This window comes from Mirounga angustirostris, unplaced genomic scaffold, assembly GCF_029215605.1.
Source record: "Mirounga angustirostris isolate CCGP_5_RB_7025 unplaced genomic scaffold, mMirAng1.0.hap1 SCAF_3, whole genome shotgun sequence".
In the NCBI taxonomy this organism is placed as follows: Eukaryota; Metazoa; Chordata; class Mammalia; order Carnivora; family Phocidae; genus Mirounga; species Mirounga angustirostris.
Window position 1 is genome coordinate 157,662,125 of NW_026991711.1, and position 24,660 is coordinate 157,686,784.

Here is a 24,660-nt window from a genome sequence, read left to right on the forward strand (position 1 = left end):
ATAAGCAGCTGGAATAGCTTGTTCTGCTGTTCTGCCAGCTGTTTCTCACATTTAGAAGAAACAACACAGGGTCTAGAATTAGATGAATACATTATTGAATCTTTGAAATTAAAAATATACATAAGGATTTTATTATTTAAGATGTAACTTTTTAAAACAGGAGCAAAGTAACATTCTATCAGGATTTTAATCATTTATTTCTTCCTCTTAAATTACAGATTAAATAGGATATACTATCCAAATTGGAAATTCAAGGAAAGATTTATGAATGATTATCATTAAGTATATCCTAGACTTTTGTTTTGCTCCTAAAAGGCTAGGATAGAACCAGTGAGAGACATTAAAAATGTTCATATGAGTCTAATCACTTTCCTACAATATTTATCTCTTGAACACAAAGCCATATGAATGAATATACACAAAATAAGGATGACTGGGTGACAGAAAAAATAACTGCAACCATTCCAAAGTCAAGTGTGAAGTAACTTGCAATTATTCATTCTATCATCATTCCCCTCTGTTAGTATAGTACAGAGCTGACTATATAGATAAATAACAAATAACTGGACTGGGAGATGACTGGGACCAACCAGATGGCTTCACTTTCAAGTTTAAGAGGCTAGTATTCATCATGAAAAAATACTTGAAGACTGAAAATTATCACTCCTGGTGTAAGATTATGAGTTATAATAAACACAGTTTAGAAATCAGAACAGGTATTTCATCAAATTTTAGACTGTTTTATTTTCTCAACAATATTAACCTTTTGTAAAAAGACTTGCTGACCCTATCAGAGTTACTTGAGGAAATCACAAACAATTATTAAATAAATCCCACAGAGTACTAGATAAAGTAGAGTTATCCAAGTGCTTGACCGCAAAGGAATGTTGAAGTAGACCTGGAAAATTACTTTGTGTCTCTTTGAGATGCTCGCTCTCCCCTACTGTAGGTCCTCTCCCAAAAACTCAAACTACTACTCAGCTTCTATTTTAAGACAGACCATTCCAAACATACCCTCAAAATAAATTTTAAAAATTTATCTAGCTCTTGGTATGATGCTATAATATATAGGTTTAATTTTATTTAGAAGATTGTTAACTTACAGTTTTTATCACTGCAAGTTAAAAAAAAATTGCGTGTTATTCTCCATTAAAAGAGAAAATATTTCTAAACTCTATCTTAGCAAATCTCAAGTTCATTTAATAGTTTGATGAATTAATAAAAGACCATATTCTAAAATGCCTAGAGACTCAAGAATTTTTTAGTATTTTAAAATTCTAAAGCCATAATTTACCTTAATTGTTGGCAGTAGTTCAGCTTTCCATGATAAATCAATCCCTTGCCGGCTTTGAAATGAATATGAAAATATAATTAAAGGACAAATATATTAAAATATTATAAATTATAAATAAGCTTCAGAGGAAAAAGAAACCAGCTACAGACCTATCAGAGAAAGTTCTAATGAAACAAGGTCCAATAAGTCTAATCCAATATACTCTTATCCATACAGGCCTTTTGGATACAAAAAAATTGTTTTTCCGGGGCGCCTGGGTGGCTCAGTCGTTAAGCGTCTGCCTTTGGCTCAGGTCATGATCCCAGGGTCCTGGGATCGAGCCCCGCATCGGGCTCCCTGCTCCGCGGGAAGCCTGTTTCTCCCTCTCCCTCTCCCTCTCCCCCTGCTTGTGATCCTGCTCTCACTGTGTCTCTCTCTGTCAAATAAATAAATAAAATCTTTAAAAAAATTGTTTTTCCTAGCAACCATTTCTATGTTTGCAAATACTACTGATATGTTAATTTCCTTCATTTTTCATTTAAAAATCAATACTATAATGTAATGTAGCAGTAAAATCAGCTTAAGAATGTATGAAGCGGGGTGCCTGGGTGGCTCAGATGGTTAAGCGTCTGCCTTCAGCTCAGGTCATGATCCCAGGGTCCTGGGATCGAGTCCCACATCGGGCTTTCCACTCAGCGGGGAGCCTGCTTCTCCCTCTGCCTCTCTCTCTGTCTCTTATGAATAAATAAATAAAATCTTAAAAAAAAAAAAAAAAGAACGTATGAAGCGGGGCGCCTGGGTGGCTCAGTTGTTAAGCGTCTGCCTTCGGCTCAGGTCATAGTCCCAGGGTCCTGGGATCGACCCCTGCATTGGGCTCCCTGCTCAGCGGGAAGCCTGCTTCTCCCTCTCCCACTCCCCCTGCTTGTGTTCCCTCTCTCACTGCGTCTCTCTGTCAAATAAATAAATAAAATCTTTAAAAAAACAAAACAAACAATGTATGAAGCTATTTTAAAAAGCGTGATTTCGGAGTGCTTGGGTGGCTCAGTCAGTTAAGCATCTGACTCTTGATTTTGGCTCAGGTCATGATCTCCAGGTCATGGGATCGAGCCCCCATCAAGCTCTGTGCACAGCAAGGAGTCTGCTTGAGATTCTCTCCCTCTCCTTCTCTCTTTGTCCCTTCCCAATAACCCTGGCTCCCTCTTTCTCTCTCTCTCTAAAATAAATAAATCTTTAATAAGTATGATTTGTATTATTTATATTGAGAAAAATGAACAATTGAGGCCCTTAGTTTCAAAAGACTTACCACATAGAAGTGCTGTTTATGCAGCCAAAAATCCAACTATTTGTATCCTGTTGATTAATAACACAAATCACACTAAATATTATAGAAAATAATTACATAAAATAGGCAGCTTAACATTTTACTATTATATGATAGGGTTAGTAAGCATGATGGAAACATAAAATAGCAACCTGTTATTTAGAAACATTTCCAAGCTGTTTCAAAAGTCATATAGGTCAAGGGCAGGTAAAGAAGTCTTATGTCAATAAAGATAGGTAAGCAAGTAACCTAGAGCAGCAGGAAGAGAAAGAGTGACCTCTCCACAGCATAATGCGTAAGCAATTTTAATTTTTGAACCAACGCTTTCAGAGTTCAACAATGTCCATGCTTTAATTAGGTAGTTACATAGTAAGTAACTACATTTTAAGTAAATATAGAAGATGAACACCTATCGGCAGACTTTTAAACAAACAGAAAAAAAAAATCCAGTCAAGTAATTAAAAATAGCAATTAATCTAAGTATAGCTTGCTAGTTTACCACTTGAGTTCTCATTTGATTATCAGACAAAACTTCTATGTAACTGAGAATGTGTTTGGATTAAAGCACAACTCCAAGGGCTCAAGACAAACGCTGGTTATGACTTTATCAGGATACCCTGGGAATGCCGCAGAGATGGTAGTGATATTTTAACAATATTATGTATTTATCTTCAGTCATTTAAGAGAGGTATGACCAAAGACCTTCACTGCAACTTTTAAGGAAGTAGTTAAGAGCGATGTTCCAAGATCTGATGATCCAACTACTAAAATCCTACACCAAGGTATAAGAGGGTAAGAAACACTGCTCAGACAGGTATATAAAATTTTCCTTAATAAACAGAGAGGATAATGCAAAAGATATTAATCCTTTCATCCAATATTTATAAAGTCTATTCTAGAGCCATGTAATTATGCTACGCCTTCAAGGAAAAAATGATAAATGAGGCAGACATGGTCTCTGCCCTCATGGAGCTTAAATACAATTTGAAGACATTTTCCAAGAATACAGAAAAGAAAGCTGAAAGGAAAACAAAAAATAACGTGGAATTTGTCTGCTCTTTACTGCTGGCAAAATACTTGTGTGACTTCTGTATCAGTTAACTGTGTTTCCCAAGAATAATGTGACATTATAAAGCAAGGCAAAAGAAAAGATCTGCATAGCTTAGACAAGGAACATCTAGTGAGCTCTCAAAGTTCACCCCACTTTTGTAATGGGTTTTTGCGGCTACTAAGGGAGCCTATCTTCAAAGACAGCCCTTAATATGAAAATTGTCAATATTTTATACTATACACTTCCGTATATAGAGAATTCTGACTTATTCATCAACAAATTGAAAAAATATTATTCAAGCCCACCCTAAAACACCATGTTGCTATAATCTATAAGGTATCAAAAGAACAATTTCAGGTCATCTAGCAAGCATCCCTAATTATAAAAACTGCACTGAAAATCTCAGAAAAAGTCACTCAATAATTAACAATTCCTAAAGTATACTGAAGAGAAAATGCTACTTGATCATAAAATTTATATAATAGATCTAAAGAGAAACCTATCTACAGTAAAAAATGATGCTCTCAAAGGCTGCTAAAATTGTTAGGTGAAAAACTGATTAGGAACTTTATATAGGATAGACCATGCTAATACCATCTGAGTCTACTGGTAAGTCTTTAGGTCACTAAAGTGGGACAACTAGATACTATATAACTTCTGGTTAAGCACATAGTTCTAATTATAAAATATTCTTGCCACAAAAAATTAGTGGTAATTAATTTAATTAAAAAATAATCAAGATTCTAAATCTAACAACCAGTTTACAGAAAACATAAGGGATAGAAACACATGTTAAGAGATACCACAAGAGGGGTGCCTGGGTGGCTTAATCAGTTAAGCATCTGCCTTTGGCTCAGGTCATGAACCTGGGGTCCTGGGATCGAGCCCCGTCAGGTTCCCTGCTCAGTGGGGAGTCTGCTTCTCCCTCTCCCCTGTGCTCTCTCTTTCCCCCTCTCTCTCTCGCACATGCTCTAATAAATAAATCTTTAAAAAAAAGATACCATGAGAATAGTCACCTAAACCCAGAATGTGGGAAATTCTGCAGAACATATAACCCACTTGCTTAAACAAATAAATGGGGGGATAAAGAGGAGGCCATTATAAAAAACTTAGGATCCATGAATCAAATATAACATGTATACTTTTTGGATTCTGATTCAAATAAACAAACTTAGAATTTAACTGAACAGAGGACAACTGAACATGGACTGGATATCACATGATACTAAGGAATTAATAACTAATTTTGTTGGATGAAATAATATTATAGTTAACCTGCACATTTCTTATCTGCTAGAAAACATATTGAAGTATTTAAGGATGAAATGATAAAATGCCTAGAATTTGCTTTAAAAATGCTTCAGTCAAAAAAAAAGTGAAAAAGGGATAAATAAAAATGGCAGTATTCATAACTGTTAAAGCTATGTGATAGTTATGTGAGATTTCATTATTATATTCTACTTTAAATGACTGAAAACTTCTATAATACAAATTGAAAAGATCTTTAAAATTCACCACATAACTTGATGCTAATTAATACCCATGGACCTTAAATACAGAAAAGGGATCCTCCAATAAGCCAAATGGAGAATTTGAACTTTGGCAAGGATTTTTCTCACTATAATACCGACATTCTGATTTGGAATTTAATTAACTGAGTGTGGATATTTTAAGCCAGCAGTCTAAGGGCCAGATTCTCTTGCGATAAACCGCCCATCCAGATTTTAGGCTGGGAGATGTTAGTCTCTGTGAGAGATGCAAAACTCTGGTCATCCCACTAAAATTAGTATTCATTAGCACCTAGACCACAATACCTATCATTTCTAAAGACTTTAGTATATATCAAATGGCAGTATCTACCAACTAAGTGACATATTAGATTCTAGTTCTAAAGAATACAAATAACCCAACAAAAGGGAGAAGTGGAAAGAAATTATGAAAAATACAAATATAAAGTGAAGAAACTTGGGAAATGCCAAAAAAAAAAAATTCAAAAAGAGGGAAAAGAACCCAAATTGGGAAAACAAGTTCCTGAAAGTAAGAAATGCTGACAAATAAATTATTACTTAAATATAACAAAGGCATCCTATAGCATGTAACACATTTTTTGACAATGTCTGATAGTAGGTATTCATTAAAAAGAAATATGTAAAATCATCACTTTGGTAACTCTGAGTCTAGATAACATTTTAACAAAAAGTTACTATTTTAGAGAATGTTTGGTATAAAAAGTCCTGCAAATTTGAGTATAGAAGCCAAGAGAAAAACAGTATTTACTTCATAAAATTCCTATAGAATAGCTTTGTTTAAATATATCTGTTCTTTAAAGTACAAACAGAATCTTAGAATTAGGATATTTGAACTGAATTCCTTCATCCTAAACACAGACGTAAGGTAGAAAAACAGGGTGAAAAATCCAAACTAGAGCCAAAAGTATAATTTAATAGTAAATTATCAGTTATAGAAACATTTTGATTAATACTTTTCAATCAAAACTGTTTTAGACAAATATTTTTCAATTTATTAGATTTAATAATAGTTCATAACTAAAGAAGAGATCTATTAGATATTAGTTGAATCTTAAAAATAGACTTTTAGATTTACATGCAATCTACCAATTATCTTACCAGCATGGTGCTCTGACAATAGACATGAGTGTAGATTTTTCTATGATTTGCAAGAGGAAATGTAAAATATATCTTATCAGATTCCTAAAAAAAAAAAAGAGGGAAAACATAATAAAACTATTAAGAGAGTAGACAATTTCACCATTTAAATATACAGATAAAGCAAAAATTATTCTAATTTTATCATTCTTGGTATTGTTGAGAACCAATATTCTAGGAGTGGGAAGAAGATACAGATTAAGTCAGGAATATCAGGTACCCTGCAGTCCTGAATATGTCTTAGAAATAGCAGTATAGATGCATGTTTTTTGTTTCGGTTTGAGTTTTGGCCTAATGATCAACATAAAATACATTTCTTAGCTCTGTCCACTGAAAAGGCCTAGAAATGCTAGCCCACTAGCCATAAACATCTCTAGTGCCCAAATTATGGTTTTAAGACACCATTTCCCGAATAACAGGGAGAGCTCCTTAGGACAAAGCTGATTCAAGGTCTGGGGCAGGAAATGTACAAAATGAGTTCAAATATTTTCTCATACTAGGTAGTGAAGAAACTATCAAAGAGACAACCAAAGAGCAGCTTTACCAAAAAGATTTAGGAGCCTAACTTGAAATGGCTTCTACTGGTCAAAGACAGAAGAATTTTAATATTTTAGATGGAAACACAAATATGTTTAAAAGATGAGTTCATAATAATACTAGGAGAAAAACCCCCAAAACCATTTATGATCACTGATGGAGGTTTGTGAGCCAGCTCGCTATTTCTGAAAACCAGTAAATATAAGATCCAAAGATCCAAGCAATTATAATTTTCTCCTTTTCTGATATTTTCCACTTTTGATAAATTTAGTAGACAAGAAATTTCCCAATATAGTGTTCCAGTTAATAAAGAAAAAAATAATTGAATTAGGGTACCACCATTTTTTGCATCCCCCTAAATGAATTAATGACTCTAGGCATGCTTCACCAACAGCTGCTAACATCACAAAAAAAGAGATAGTCTAGCCAAAACAAAAACTGAATCTGATCAAGCAAATGAATCTGATCCAAGTATTAAGTTACAGGAAAAGAGTAGATAAAGGAATATACTAAATAGCACTGAAGGAATGCAATCAGCAAATCAAGAATGTATGAAACTCTATAGGACAAATGACTTGTTTTTTCAACAAATACGCTACAAGGAAAGAAAAGGGGTAGAGTAAGTATGAGAGATTAAAAGAGGAATAAGAGGGCGCCTGGGTGGCTCAGTTGGTTAAGCGACTGCCTTCGGCTCAGGTCATGATCCTGGAGTCCCGGAATCGAGTCCCGCGTCGGGCTCCCTGCTCAGCGGGGCGTCTGCTTCTCCCTCTGACCCTCCCCCCTCTCATGCTCTATCTCATTCTCTCTCTCAAATAAATACATAAAAAATCTTTAAAAAATAAAAATAAAAAAATAAAAGAGGAATGAGACATATTAACAAATGACAATATGTGGACATTATTTGTATTCTCATTTAAACTGAGAAAAAATTTAACAGTTATGATAAAACTGGGAAACTGAACACTAACTAGATATTAAGGAATTATTATTAAATTGTTTTAATACGGGAAATATATGTAGTTATCTTTTTAGAAGAGTCTTTATTTATTTATTTTTAATTAATTTTTTTTTAAAGTAGGCTCCATGCCCAGTGTGGAGCCCAATGCAGGGCTTGAACCCATGACCCTGAGATCAAGACCTGAGTTGAGATCGAAAGTCAGACGCTCAGCCAACTGAGCCACCCAGGTGCCCCAAGAGTCTTTTTAAATATAAATACCAAAATGTTTTTGGAAAAAATACCAAATGTTTTTGAAAAAAATATTAAAAATTTCCATTGATGGTATACTTACATTGTAAGCCACATAGGTCCATTTGGACACTTTCACTGGAACCCACATAGATGTCCCTAAGGTAAAGGAAATTAATTTGTTTGGCTTTCTTTTAAAATATGAAACCATTACTTTTATTGAATGCTCACGAAATACTTCTCAATTACAACAAGATTTGAAAAAGAAGTGGTTTCCTGAACAATAGCTATTTTAAAATAAGAAATCTAGTAAGATGTTATCTGTGCTCATCATCAACTAGCATTCACATCAAGTAAAGCATTTTAAATTTATTTTGTGCCTTTACTCTAAGGATGTATCAATAAAAAAGAAAGAAATTATCTTATTTTCCAAACTGAGTATAACAGGTATTATATTAACAGCAAGTGATATGCTGTTAAACCAAAAGAAGAATGAAAAATGACTGATACTGAAAAGTCAAAAATAATGATAGTGTTTTACATGACTGTCAGGAAATAGAGACATTTAACTCTATCGTTAAAACTTTGTACTTCTCATGTTATTTTCAGAACAAAATTTTTATCAGCAACATCAACTGTTTCTCTCCTTTTTCCCTTCCTTAATCAAGAACCTCATAAGAAACCATCATAGAGAAATTAATAAAACATAATAGGATTATAGTAGCTAAGTACCACAGTTTCAAAGACTTCACTAATAACAAATTTACCTAAAAATAAAACTTGATTTAAAATAAAAATATGTTATTACCACCAACCTGTTAAGTCAGAAATTATTGCTGGATTTTCCTCAAAGTGTTTTGCTGGGTGTCTTATAAAGTGGTGATTCAAAACCGACAATTTCTTCTTGGGATTTTGAGTTATCTAGAAAGAATAATGATATATTTTGTATCTTTTTATATCCATTGTGATAGTTCAATGAAACTTTGCAGCAAGTAATAGTGATAAGAGCCAACAGTTACTTATTCTGGGCCAGGCACTGTTCTAAGTATTTAATATGTTATTAACTCATTTAACCATCACAAGAGCTCTAGGAGATAATAATCCTTTTATCTGCATTTTTACTAAGAAACTAAAGCACCAGAGAAATTAAGGAACTTGCCCAAGGTCATACTCCTATTAACAGTCTGGGCCAGGATTCAAACTCAGGCAGTCTGGTTCCAGAGCCCATGCTTTTAATTATTATTCAACTAGTGCCTCTCAAGTAACAGTTAAGAATAAAACATACAAAGGTGTATAGAGACAGATGAGAACTTAAGAGATCCTCCAGTCTAGTGATTCCAACACACTACTTTCCAAACTCAGACCAGTACCAATCCCACAACAAAAAATTCACTGGTCATCAGAGAAAATATGAATTGCCAACTGTCCTTCCTTGGAAACTACTTTGCTTTATCCTGTCTTACTTTCATTGTGCCTAAATATCCTTTCTTTCATGAAATAAAAATAGGATTTTTTGTTGTCTGTTTTAAAATATCCTAGCACAATAAATGTCTGCAACTTTATACCAGTTCCTCCTTTAAAGAAAAAAAAAAAGTACTTGGGTCTAAAATCCATTCAGAATCTACCACTATTCAACTCTATAGTTTAAGCCCTGAGGCCCTGACAGGTAAGTGATTTTCTCAACAACATAATGAGAGAATGACAAAGAAATGACAGTGAGGACCCAGGTCTGGTAAATCTTTTCAATTCCTTAGGAAGTCACCCAACATTTGCTTGAATATTTATTTCTAACTTGCTATTGTGAAAAATAATACATTCCAATTTTAATAATTCTTGTGAGGAGGATGCTCTGCCATATTTAGAGCAAATATCTGACTCCCTGTTACTTTGATATATTGTTAGGGGCCAGCCCTTCAAGAAACTGAAGACTGTTACATCCCCCATCCAACAAAACATTTCTTTACAGATTAAACAACTTCAAAAACATCAACTATTTTTCATAGAACTGTTTCAAACCCTTCATCACCCTGACTGCCTTCCCTGGATAAACTCAAGTTTGTTAATGTCCTCCTTATAATACAACATACAAAATAGAATATAGTTCCTTAGATATCTAACTATAGTAGAAGGCAGTGGAAATTTTATCTTCATTGATGCAAACTCAATACTTCAATCAACTCAATCTAATATAAAACTAGTTTTGACTTTTTTTAAAAGCAGCCACATCTGTTCACAATCATTTAAAAGTAACAGGTCTTGGGCGCCTGGGTGGCTCAGTTGGTTAAGCGACTGCCTTCGGCTCAGGTCATGATCCTGGAGTCCCAGGATCGAGTCCCGCATCGGGCTCCCTGCTCGGCAGGGAGTCTGCTTCTCCCTCTGACCCTCCTCCCTCTCATGCTCTCTGTCTCTCATTCTCTCTCTCAAATAAATAAATAAAATCTTTAAAAAAATAAAAATAAAAATAAAAGTAATAGGTCTTTTTGCCAAAATTTTAGTTAACTCAGGATTCTCCCATCCTTACTCACTCTCCAGGGAATCCATCCACTTGTAAGTTTTTCAGCTATGCTTTTTATGCTGATAACCATCAGAAATTATTCTCTAATTCTGATTCCTTTGTACCACATGTTTGGGACTAATTATGCTTATAGTTTCCCTGTATATATGTTTGCTTCTCTTCCTAATATCTTCTTGAGGGATAGCAATCATATCCTAATTTTTTATTGTCTAATATTTAGTCCAGTTGATTATATATAGTGAGGCTGTAAAACAGAACTCAGTTTCATAGTTTGATTCTTAGCAATATTAGTTACCAAAAATTTCTCATTTGTCCCTTAAAATGTGTCTGTAAATTACTTATCTATCCAGAATTATAATTTATTACACTAGTATTAAAAATCTCATCTCAGGATTTAATGGAAAATAAGATTTATTAAAATTAGTTTTATGGGGGCTCTTGGGTGGCTCAGTCGTTGAGTGTCTGCCTTCAGCTCAGGTCGTGATCCCAGGGTCCTGTGATCAAGCCCCGCATTGGACTCCCTGCTCTGCAGGGGGCCTGCTTCTCCCTCTCCCGCTCCCCCTGCTTGTGTTCCCTCTCTGGCTGTCTCTGTCAAAAAAAAAAAAAAAAAAAAAAATCTTAAAATAAATAAATAAATAAATAAATAAAATTAGTTTTATGTAGTGTGTCAACTATACCTCAATAAAAAAATTAGCTTTCTGTACAATACTTATTTTTATTTTTTTAAAAATTTATTATTTATTTATTTGACAGAGAGAGAGATAGCGAGAGCAGGAACACAAGCGGGGGGAGTGGAAGAGGGAGAAGCAAGCTTCCCACTGAGCAGGAAGTCTGATGTAGGGCTTGATCCCAGGACCCTGGGACCATGACCTGAGCCAAAGGCAGACGCTCAACGACTAAGCTACCCAGGCGCCCCTCTGTACAATTTTTAAAGAATATACCTGTCTGTGATACTACTGTTCTTCATGGGTTGAAATGGGGTATTTTCCTAAGCCTACCAAATGTCATTCCAAATACAAACTGGTCTTACAATTTTAATTGATTCTACTATTATATCTAGTTGCACTCTCTCAAACTGACTAAAAAAACATTTGCCATAGTTAAGACTCACAATTAAAACAAGGTTGAAAAACTGAAAAATATTTGCATTGCATGACCAATTCATAGTGTTAATTCTATAAAGCTGTTTTACTTTAATAAATATGCTAACTTAAATATGGCATCTTGTGGCTTAAAATGTGGCAAAACACAACAATTTGGGTCTTTTTTTGGAGGGGATCTCTCTTATATTGTATTCTTTAGGACAGAGGTAAGTATTTATGATTCTAATAGCAGTTCTGAAGCTTTCTGAAGGGTTAAGGAAAAAATACAAACAGTACCCCACTTCCAAGAGTGAAAAGCCTTATAAGAGAACTTAAAAGTTCTAAGACACAATAAGGAAAGCATTACCTAGAGATCTATTGAGAAAGAGGCCACAGATACTAGTCTCTCAAAAAAACTGGAGCCTTCAAGGAAAAGAATCCAAAAATAACAGCTAAATACTTTGCCATAATGAAGAAAATTTCCTAATACACAGGGAACTTTTTATCCAAAAGGAGAAGCCATAGCCACAGTTCTCAAGACATGTTTCTATGAAACAGTGAACAAGATGACCTGAGGTTAAAAAAAAAGGCTGCTTAAGATGAAAAAATAGCAATCTGTTCCCAATTCACAGAAAAAAATTTAAGTTCATGGATAAAATTCCCTGAATTTTGCTGAAATCCTTGGTGCCCACTACTGAATATCTGCTGGCAGACATGAAAGAGATGAAAGAGTAATATGATGTTCTATAAATAGCACTAGGATTTCCAGGTGTCCTGCTAATTGAACTTGGCAAATCATTAGTTTGTAGAGTTTATAAGTGAAATCTCATTACAAAAAACATTCAGCTACTAAAAGTACATAATTTAAGTTCTGGCGAGCATGGGTTAGCCAATGAATGAAGACATTTTGATCCTACCAGAAAGATAAAGATGCTTTTTTTAAAAAAAAAATTTAAGCAAAAATGTCTATCAAGATACATCATGAAGTTTACAACATATTACTAAAAAAAGGATAAAATAGCTTGTAGTAAGTATTTTAAGTTAAATAAAAGTTAAAAGGATATATATCAAATTTTAAACAAGGGGAAAAATTGGGGGAAGATCTAAAGCATCTTTTCACTTTTTCATTTTCATTGCATTCTATTAATTATTTTTTTTAAAGGTTTTATTTATTTATTTGACAGAGAGAGAGAGAGACAGCGAGAGAGGGAACACAAGCAGGGGGATTGGGAGAGGGAGAAGCAGGCTTCCCGCTGAGCAGGGAGCCTGACGCGGGGCTCGATCCCAGGACCCTGGGATCATGACCCGAGCCGAAGGCAGACGCTTAACGACTGAGCCACCCAGGCGCCCCGCATTCTATTAATTATTAATAGTGATCAAAGTATTATCAGATAAAAATATATTTCTATTTTGAAACTAATTACAGTTGATACAACATATAAGACTTCTACTTTTATGAAAGTAAAAAAAAAAAAAAAAGTATTAAATCCATCCTGCTGTAACAAAAGCTTTTACTCTGCTGAAGTAATTTTTAGCTTAAAAATACATACTTGTTTAGTATCAGCATCAATAAGATCAAAGAATGCTCGAACTGTAGTCAATTGTAATTGTTTACACCTAAAGAATAAAATGTTACAATGTTACAATAAAACTTTATTTAAAAACATACTTTTGATACAAACATGCACAATTCTATTACTTAATGGAATATCTGAGTTTTCTTTACTGCTCTAAACTCTAAAGGTATTTAAGGAATCATTATTATTAAGAATATTTTAAACTTGAAACATATAAAAATAAAGCAAATTAAATCTTCTTGGACATTTGACAATGGAACTATCAGGGTCCTTCTGTTCTCCCTAAGTCTCCTTGTCCATCCCAGCTATAAACAACTGTCTGCCCCATCTTTATATGCCTAAACTTGTGCTTCTTGCAGACACCACTGACTGCACAGCCAGAGGAAAGTGAAAAAATAATCTTTAAGCTAAAACATATAGCGTTAAGATACTAGGGTCTATGTATTTCTTGACCCTTATTTAATCTATTTATATTAAGGGTAAATCTAACTCCTACTTGGTTTTTCATGTGATGCTCTAGAATAGTTAATGCTATATTAATCAAGTCCCTGAGTTTGGTGACTGGCCAAGAGCTCAGAAGAGCCTATCACAAGTACCTTTGATTCTGCCCAACTATGACAAACTCTAAAATTCTGACATTTGACTCTAGCTTCATTTGAGATTCATGCTAGTGGTTCTTTAAAAGATGATTTTACAAGCTGTCAAGGGAACCTTGGTCAAACTGAGACAAAAACCAAGGTTAGAGTTCTAAGCCCTTAAGTCAATCTTTCTCCCAAATCTATTTATTTATGGATAAACTGCTAACAAGGCTAACAAACCAATCAATGCACTGGTAAGAAAAAAGGGCCACCACAAACCACCAAAATAAGCCTATTATATATTAACTTACCATACAATGGAAAGGTGGTCTGTTGAGACCCAGGTCTTAGGCACTGCTGAACTCTAAAAGGACAAGGAAAAAAAAAAATCCAATTTAAGAAAAGCACATTTGTTACTCTCCCAAAGGTTTGAAATTCTCATAAGCTAATATTTAGAAACATGTAACATTAGTTTCACTATTTTATGATGCATAGACATATTTAAATGATGCATTCTTAGAAAGGTGATCCAAAAATATTAAGGTAGTTCCTGTATAAAATCAGTATCATTACTGCTTAGTCAAGCTTAAATTACCCTTCAAAAATTATTAAAGCATCTAACAGATTCCTTACTGAAGTTTAATATCTAACTCTTTATTACTCTATTAAGAGTCTGAGTTTATGGTTCTTTAAATAAATCACAATTACTTTAGTAATTTTAGTTCTGACTAGACTACTTTGATATTCTAAGATGTTACTTTTTAATCAGGTGTGCCTGAGAAATACCCAGCCTCAGAGAGCTTTTTCAAAATAAATATGCCTGATCACAATTCCAAAGCAATCAAATCAGACTCTTTTTTTTTTTAGAGAGGGAGAGAATCTTAAGCAGGCCCCAACCTCAGCACAGAGTCCAATGCAGGGCTGGATCTCATGACCCTGAGATCATGACCTGAGCCAAAATCAAGAGTCAGACGCTTAAAAGACTGAGCCACCCATGTCCCCAAAATCAGACTCTTTCAAGTATGGTACAAGGTTACTTATTTTGAAAACATCCCTACATTAGGATATATATACTACTAGTTAGAGACATACTAGCAAAAGGCTCCTAAAAAATATAACTGTTTGAAGAAGGCTTCCTAACAATGGCACAGCACCATTCAAGAACTAGAGACTCCTTTTCATATCAGGTAATGACTTTCCTGTGAATAGCATCTTACATACAACAGGAAACATTAAGTAAATCTGATACTATTTTTCACAGTGTCTCTCTTTGCATTCAAGAAAGGGTTGCTTACTGTGAGCCTGGGTCCCTTAAAGGGACTCCTTCAAAAACCACCCACCAACTTAAATACATACCTAGGGCAGGTATAGAAGCAATATTTTTAAGTGCTATCATCTGTATGAGTGTATATTACAGCAGTTCAGCCTACCTTACTAATACTAAAACAACCGAGGTCTCTAACTTCATTTTTCTAGTCCCAATGGTTATAAATGTCAATTAACTATTCTTGATATATCATCAAAAAACTGTTACTTCTTAATAATTACTTTTTAAAAGTAAACATATATGTAGATATATGAAAGGTTGTAAGTTATTTGGGGGCTAAAATACTAAATAAAATTGAGACAGTAACCAGCTTTGAGAAAATTCCATTAAGAGGTAAAATATTTTCATCAGAGATACAGAAATACAAGTGCCTTGAAAGCAACAAATTATCAAATTGATTAGAAAAGAGGGACACAGACACACGCGTGCGTGCGCACGCACACACACACACAAAGAAACCAAAAGATAAGCTGCAGGAAGGGGCATCAATATAGCAACATGCTCCAGGTCAAGTCTAGAAAAAATTACATCCAATTTTATATTACTAACATATCTGTGTTTACTAAAGAACTGATATTTAATGTTTTAAGGACTTCCAGCAAATATCTGCCCCAAATAATCAACATCAAATAAAACAATTCATACCAATAATGAGGTTTGAGAGATTTACCAATTTAGTTTCAAAGCTATTATGGTTATATCACAACTCCTCCGGTAGTAAGAAAATGGTGGGTAATAGTAGAATGGCTTAATAATTTTTGTCCTATGTGTGGCAAGCATTCAATAATACTTGTTTAATAAATGAACAGTAATCTAAGGTGGGGCAATAGACAAACTGAGCAAGGGAGTATTTATGAAGAGAACAACCATGAAACAAAGCACTATCTCCTAAAAAGCAAAAGGAACACTGGATTTTTTTAAGAAATTAAGTTATATTTAGAGATGATATGCAGTATACACATGTATACATACTATATACAATATCTATATACTGTGTGGAGTTAAAAAGTTAAGATCTTAACTGAAGACTTCATGGTTAAAAATATAAGAAATAAGGTAAGTCCTAAAAGGAACTTGAACTCACTTTACAGAAGCTATGTATCCCAGTTAAAGACCAAATACTTGATGTCCTAGCAGGGAAGAATAATTAGCAAATTAATCAGTCAGGATTCTGTTATACTATCAAAGCTATTTTTAAGTTTTAAAATTGGTAAACTTTTATTCAAGTTTAGCACTGAAGAGTTTGATATTCCATTTCTATTGTATATAGCACTCAGATATAACAAGGGGCGCCTCTGGACTTCAGTCCACACTTTCTTATAGTTAAAACTCTCATCAGTGGGTAGGTACTTATTTTAAACAAGGAACAACTACTCGTAAGAGTCACTTTCATAAATAAGTCATTTTCACAAACCTTCTAAAATCCTTTTTACTTTTTGTGGACCCATGCCTCTGCCTTCCCAACTCATTCTTATCCATTCTTTCATAGTCTCTCTCTCACACACATGCACATACACACATAGCAGCACTACACCAACTCAGTAGTCATTTCCTTTTTTTTTAAAGATTTTTTTTTTTTGACAGAGAGGGAGAGAGACTGCAAGAGTGGGAACACAAGCAGGGGGAGTAAGAGAGGGAGAAGCACGCTCCCCGCTGAGCAGAGGGCCCGATGCGGGGCTTGATCCCAGGACCCCGGGATCATGAACTGAGCTGAAGGCAGATGCTTAACAAGCCACCCAGGCACCCCTCAGTAGTCATTTTCAAACAACTACATATTTATCCTTTCATACCCCACTATATCCATTCTGTTACTATTTCAGTAGAATCTTAAAAAGATTACCACAACAGATAAGGCACTGGTATGATGGCTTAATTTTGGTAGAAAAGTCAGTCCTGAACGAACTTGGTAATCCCGGAATCCTCCAGCTACAGAAAGCGTGGTTAAATTTATGTGTCTAGCATTTAGAATCCAATAGTTGTTTACAGTCATATAAAAGTCTGGTAGGAAATAAAGACACACGTTAAAAATTAGTCATTCCCTGCAACAATAAGGTATCTATGATACTAACATTAAATTGAATTTCTGTTTAAGCCATACTGAATTGTCTATAAACAATGAATGTTATTCACATTTCTCTATTCTGAGTAAAATCAGTATCTTTACAGAGTCTGTTTTCCATTAAATAATACTACAAATACTAAGAGTTACTGAAGTTATCAATAAACAAAAAAAGATATCCAAACTTTATTAGCTTTGACAAGTCCATACACAAACAGGTCTCTATATCCCACAAGAATGCTGCTAGATCATGACACACAGTATAGCAAGTAGAAACCCCTAAAATTCTTCCAAAGATACAAGTTCACTATGCTAAAGAATTGTAGATCTTCCTAATCATGGCAGCGTGAGAGCTTAGCAGCTCTCTACGGCGGCCAGCCACCACCACACAAAGTACTATTTAAGTTCTTAAAATACAATCAGGACAACAATCACTTTGGTCTTGGGACTTAATGCTGCTATGGAAAATATAAGGGTTAAGAAGGTTCTACCCATTTAGAGTAAGTAACAGGTAGCTCAATAGGAAGAATCTGCAATTTTTCCACTTTATCTACGGAAGATGAGAAAAATATAGTATCAAAGATTTGAGGCGAGGGAAGAGGAGTTTCCTTTTCTGATTATCAAAACTTAATGTACTTTCATCCTGGCATTTGATCCCATTGAGGGCTTCAAACATTTTGGAACAGCAAACTCCTCCCATTGAAGATCTCCACAGTATTTACTTAGAATGTGATTAAGGAGACCCATTCCTAACATCCGCAGGTCACGGGACAAGAGTACCAATGGGGTACACATGGCTTTATGTCTAAATATTTAAAAGTAAAAATTCCAGCTAACAAACTGTTAAATCAAATATATTTTCTCTGCCTACCTTGACAAATATATCATTGCAATAACCTGGAAGGCCAAGTTCAAATTACAAAATTTGACACCTCAGAGATGGACACTAGATTAGAGCAGCACAGGGAGGGCAGATCTCTGACCCATAACTGAACTCTAATCTCTTCTTCCCATTCCAATTTCATCCTGCATTATAAGGATGCAGGATATCCAAGCTCTATCGGTACCTCATGCAGAGCCATTCCTTAGCCACAACTCAAGCTTACTTACATACCTGCCCTTAGGTCAGATTCAGGTAAGAAGCCCACACAGGCCATGGTAGAAAAGTCTGAAGGCCTGGTTACCTAGATCATCATCCAGAGGTAAAGGCACAGCCTGCAAGTGGGGAGGCTGCTTGGTCTATATACTCCTCACCTTGTGGAGAATGGCAGTGCCAGAGCAGAGCCCTCTAAAGTGGGGAGCCCAGTGCACAGCTTCCTTCCCCCTATTAAAGGGCAGTATTTCCATCAAGTATAAACAGGGAATGGACTTCTGAAGGTCATATAGGTCTCCTAAAAACCTAAGATCTGCCACCCCTTGAACTTTTGGGGTTTTTTTCATTCTAATTCTGGCTTAATGAAATATGAAATAAATACAGAATAAATAAGAAAGAGGCTTGCTGATTACTAGAAAGGCACCCTGACCCTAAGAATTACTTTCAGCCTGAACATTTTAGAGACAGACCATCGCTATCCTTCAAAAACAATAAAATCAGACTCTTTTGAAAGCTCTTTCCTCAAAGTTTTTAAAGATATATTCTGAGTAATTCTAATTTAACATACATGGCTCATCCATATAAAATGTAATAAAAAAACTTCTCGACTGTGTTGACAAGTATTATGACTTGTCTATGCCTTTTTTTTTTCTAAACCTACAGGTCATTTGTAATTATTAGAATTAGTAAAGCAAATTTAAGCAACTTCACTAAAATTAAAAATTGTTACTGAAAGATTTCTACAGGCAGTTTTAAATGTAATAAGGAAAAAAATGAAACTTAACTCTAGGTACTGTTGCAGTATATATTCCAGCAAATAAATTACTCCTTGGCAATGTTATGTTAAAATGGGTGCTTTGGTTTGGAGTCAATAAGGTATATTTCTCATTTTCATCAAAACTAAGATGATGCAAATTTTGATAGGGTAAGAAGTGGTGTAAATTTACTGATCAGGAAAAAATTCTTTGATTTCAAAGACTTTCTTCTATCATACAATATTTCTTCTATCATACAATATTTCAATAAACAGTGAAGATAATACTTGACTTTCTTTAAACATGCAAATAATAATGATGCTCTAAGCATCAAGTGAAATAATCATACATCATGTAAAGTTCTTAATACAACACCCAAAATACACTAATAAATATTAGCAATTCTTTCTCACCATATAAAGCATTAACAGATCTATTTATTTAAAACAAGGCATTTCTACTGTTTTACTTAAATATAAGCTTATTTTGAATAAAGTACTGGAAGAGTTAACAAAACATAGGGCATTTAAACATACTTTAAGAGACAGAGAGTTATCCCCAAGAGTAATTAAACTGATTCCCAAGTGTCTAGGGATTATAAGACACATGCTCTCCATGGTAAGATGCTATGGACAGAGAAAACTAACAGCAGTTTCAATTATTAGCCTAAGTTGAAAGTCACAAAGAAAGATGCTCAGAAATGGAGGTGTTAATTTGAAACTGAGCTGCACACTCTCAAAGAAAGTAGGTGCAAGGATCTGTTTAATCTTAAACAGCAATGGGGAGGTCAGTTAGTGTTTATGTAATAATATTTACCTGTTATAAAACGATCTAATGGCATCACAGGAGCAACATGAGGGGTGGCTTGTGTGATAAGAAGATTTATCAGATCTTGTTTAAAATTTTTCAATGTAAGCAATGCTCTTGCAACAAGGCCACCCATAGAATGACCAATTATTGCCACACTTTTTGGAGCAAATTCTTGACCCTATTTAAAAAAAAAAAATCACCAAGGCATAATGAAGTCTTAGTATCATAACAAAAATACTAAACACTTTCCTCTACCTATAAGCAATTTTATAGGAGAAAGAAAATTAAACTATTTATATAACTTTGCATAAGATACAGAAATACATTTTCATTTACTTGTAATTAGTATATACATACCATTTTGTATTCTGCCAAATATTTTTAATAGCTACGCTTTGGTTTTCTGAACCCAAATCAGAACACCTGGTCTAGTAGATCATGTCTTACCATTTGCTATATTGGATACAAGAGTTGTAATTATATTTGGTGTATACCAGAATATTAGATTTTATAGGATATAAGAAGATCATTTATTTAAAATTGAAATCATCACAAAAATTTGGAACAATTATGGTTACCATAGCAATATAGTGTCTCATCATACTGATATATCTTACCAAGTTACTTCTCTATTATGCACCTGGGTTTAAAAAGAAACCAGCATTCCATAACATTTATTCACTGACAATTACATATTTTTATTTCTTTTTTTATTAAAGATTTTATTTATTTATTTGACAGAAAGAGACACAGGGAGAGATCCCTCAAGCAGGGGGAGTGGGAGAGGGAGAAGCAGGCTTCCTGTGGAGCAGGGAGCCTGATGTGGGGCTCGATCCCAGGACCCTGGGATCATGACCTGAACCAAAGGCAGACACTTAACGACTGAGCCACCCAGGCACCCCGACAATTACATGTTTTTAAAATAAGCATTGCTTTTTAAAAAATCCTTTCTGTCTCCATATAGTATCCTCAGTTCCATTACCAAACTTTGGCTTATCGCTCTCCACACTGATCCTTCATCTATGCCTTCTCTCCTGTTACTATGAATAAATAGGACCTTATGCAGAAAAGAGTTAACATAGTAAGCCTGAGACTGCTATCCTTATAATGGACTGCATGTAAGTTGGCTCTGGGCTGTAGTCGGAGACCTTAGATCCTGGGATATTCCCATCATTTCCTCAATGTTAAAAATGAATCTGTTTTTGCAGAAAATATTGTTTATGCTGAACACCTGCTGTCCTTCTGGCAGGGATTTCGGTACATGCTAGGCACAGGGTGTCTACGTGACCAGCCCCCAGTAAAAAAATTTGGGCACTGAATTTCTCATGACATACTCATAGACAACACTTCACACATCATAATTCATTGCTATCAGAATTAAATGTATCTGGTGTGACTCCCCTGAAAGGATATTTAGAAGCTTACACCTGGTTTCCTCTGGACTTCACCCATCTACCTTTTCTTTTCCTTTTTTTTTTTTTTTTTTTAAAGATTTTATTTTTGAGTAATCTCTACACCCAATGTGGGGCTTGAACTCACAACCTGAGATCAAGAGTCACATGCTCTACCAACTGAGTTGGTCGGGCACCCCACCCCATGCACCTTTTCTTCGCTGATTTTGCTTTATATCCTTTCACTGTAATAAACCATAACCATGAGTACAACTATATGCTGAGTCCTGTGAGTCTTTCTGGACAATCATCAAGCCTGGGAATGGTCTTGATGATCTCCAACACAGACCTGATCTTAGATAAAGCCAAACTCTCCATATGTGCTCTGAAATCTATCCCCTTTGGTCTTCTCAAGTACATCACTCCAGCAATTCTTCTCACTTTTTTCTTGCACTATTTCTCCCTATTAGATCATTCTTGCTAGTATATAAATACAATACTATTTTCCCTTGAAAAAGAAACTCTACTCCCATTTTGCCCTTAGTGACCACATCTTTCTCTACATATCTATAGCAAAACTCATCAAAACAACTGCCTATGCAGTACTTGCCGTCTCCAATTTCTCAACTTCTATACTCTTAAACTCATTCCAGTTAGGCTTTCACCTCAACACGCCTCCAAAACTGTTATCAAGTCACCAAGGAATCTACTTGCCAATTCTCAATCCTCATCGTACTTGAACTATCAGCAGGATTTGACATAGATTACTTCTTCCTCTTTGAAATGATTTAATTGGTTTCCTTGACATAATTCTCCTGGTTCTCCTCTTACCTACTGGCTGCTTATTTCTAGTTTCTTGCTGTTTCCTTCTCATCTCTCCTTATCTCTTAATATGGGAGTAACTCAGGCCTCAGTCCTTCAGCCTCTTCTTTCACATCTTGACTCCATAATTATCACATACAGTCTCATGGCTTTAAATATATCTATATCCTGTCAACCCTCAAGTTATCATCTCCAGACTGGACCTCTTCTCTTAAGCTGTCACCTTAAACTCCAATTGCATACCAACTACACTTGGGATGTCTAAAGTGCATCTCAAATCAAACCTGTCTAAAACAAAACCATCTATGTCTTCTTTGGAAAAATGTCTGTTCATGTCTTCTGCCCATTCTTATCTGGATTATTTTTTAGGGTATTGAATTTGATAAATTCTTTATAGATTTTGGATCCTAACCCTTTATCAGATATGTCATTTGCAAATATCTTCTCCCATTCCATAGATGGCTTTTTAGTTTTGTTTCCTTCACTGTGCAGAAGCTTTTTATCTTGATGACATCCCAGTAGTTCATTTTTGTCATTAGTAGACAGAGGGAAATAAAAGAGCACTGGGTATATATGTAAGTGATGAATCACTAGATTCTACTGACACCAATATCATTCCATATGTTAACTAAAATTTAAATAAAAACTTAAAAAAAAAATGAAAACAAAAACACATCAGAATTTGTAAGACTAAAGTAGTGGTTAGAAGAAATACTGTAGTCTTAAATGCTTACATTAGAAAAGAACAAGGTTCAAAAACAATAATCCAACATTTTTTTTAAGGATTTTATTTATTTGAGAGAAAGCATGAGCAGGCGGAGGGGCAGAGAGAGAGGGAGAAGTAGGTTCCCCACTGATCAGGGAGCCCAACATGGGGCTTGATCCATACTAATGGTCTTTAGGAAATTCAATGCACTTCTAATTTATGAAGTTAAAATAAGTTTTTCCCCTAAATTCACGAGAGGTTTCTTATAAATTCAATTTAAACTTCAAAAACCACTGAGCTCAAAACAAGACTCCCCCCCTCCACACACACACAAACAAAACAAACCCTTTGTGTCATCTTCACTTCAACTTCCATATAAACAAATAAATGACTTAAAATATGTTGAATCCCTTAAAAAATGCTAATAGGTGATCACTATTGATTTGCATGCCTATCTCTTACCTTATAGAGTTTGAGAATTGTTTTAATGCATTCATGTACAAACTTCGTCTGTTTCTGAAGACTTCCACCATACAGTGCCACCAGTTCTTCATTGAAATTCACACTAAAGAAGTCAAAGTGGTACTTGAAGTCAATGTCTTCTGCTTTTCTAAGTGCAATAGAACCAATCGAACGAACTGTAGAGGAAAGTGCAAACTGTACATTAAACAAAATTTTTAAAGTTGCAACCATTCTTGCTTCAAAGTCTCTTAACAAATAACTTTATCCCACACTCTGAATATAAACAACCTACTTAGGGTGACATCCTTCAATTCTATCAATTTAGAAGAACAAACCATTGTTTGTATTATATGTCTTGTGCCCTGTTTTTTAAATTTAAATTAAATAAAAAGTAAACAGGTCATTCATTCTTTACCTGCTTCCACTTGATTAGGAAAAATAACTAAAAGGGAGGGGAAGAATACTTTGAAGAATAAGAAATGTTAGCCATCTGTATGAATAAGTCACACTTGGGGATTTTAAGAATGAGAAAATTCCTACAAGAAATAATATGCTCATCACTTGGTTTAGATACTTATGCTTGATTTGTCTTTTTCTTACACATGACATCCAATCCATCAGTAAATCCTATCATCCTCTACTTTCTAAATATATCCCCAATCAACACTTCTCACCATTTCCACCACTGTCTTCCTAATCTAAGCACCATCATCTCTTGCCTTAACTATTCTAATGGTTTCCTCACTGGTCTACCTGCTTCCACACTGTGTTAGGTTTTGCTCTGTAAACCCTTCCACAGAATTTGTGAATTGATTGCATTAATTGGCATTAAAAGCTGAAGTGTATGGGTTAGCAAACAAAATACCTACTTGCCATTCCATTTTTTTAACATACACAATTCACATACTATACAACTTATTATGTAAAAAGTACAATTGAATGATTTTTAGTATATTCACAAAATTCTACTAATCTAACTTTAGATATTTTTTAATTACCCCAAAAAGAAAACCCTGTACTGATTAGCAGTCATTTCTTATTCCTCTTCTCCTCCCAATCCTGGAAAGTACTAATTTACTTTCTGTCCCTATGAATTTGCCTATTCTGGACATTTCTATAAACAGGATCATATACATGGGTTTTTATGACTGGCTTCTTTCACTTTTATAATGTTTTCAAGGTTTATGCACATTGTACCATGTAATTCATGTTATCAGTTAATTAATTCCTTTTTACTATATAAGCTTCAGGTGTGCAGTTTTATAATTCAACACCTGTATACATTACAAAGTGATCATCACCACAAATCTATTTACCATCCATCACATACAACTGGCCCCCTTTGCTCACTCCCAACCCCCTTACCCTCTGGTAACCACCAGTCTGTTCTCTTTATCTGAGTTTGTTTTATTTTTTATTTTTTTATTTTTTTAAAATTCCACATTTCAG

At 34.6% G+C, this 24,660-nt stretch overlaps 1 protein-coding gene across 4 annotated transcripts in view; it reads right to left on the minus strand.

Moving 5' to 3' along the window:
- Nucleotides 1-24,660, minus strand: part of PGAP1 (post-GPI attachment to proteins inositol deacylase 1) — a 74,810-nt gene that overhangs the window by 38,172 nt on the left and 11,978 nt on the right. For 3 of the 4 annotated variants that reach the window (XM_064586859.1, XM_064586858.1, XM_064586857.1), the window contains exons 3-12: nt 23,212-23,387; nt 19,837-20,008; nt 16,954-17,111; nt 14,098-14,150; nt 13,182-13,248; nt 8,850-8,955; nt 8,138-8,193; nt 6,273-6,356; nt 2,577-2,623; nt 1,295-1,346 (exon numbers count right to left, since the gene is read on the minus strand). In XM_064586859.1, coding sequence (XP_064442929.1) covers nt 1,295-1,346; nt 2,577-2,623; nt 6,273-6,356; nt 8,138-8,193; nt 8,850-8,955; nt 13,182-13,248; nt 14,098-14,150; nt 16,954-17,111; nt 19,837-20,008; nt 23,212-23,387 — 971 coding nt within the window. Of the gene's footprint in view, nt 1-1,294; nt 1,347-2,576; nt 2,624-6,272; nt 6,357-8,137; nt 8,194-8,849; nt 8,956-13,181; nt 13,249-14,097; nt 14,151-16,197; nt 16,807-16,953; nt 17,112-19,836; nt 20,009-23,211; nt 23,388-24,660 lie in introns of those variants that run through there. The other variant, XM_064586860.1, reaches the window with a different exon arrangement.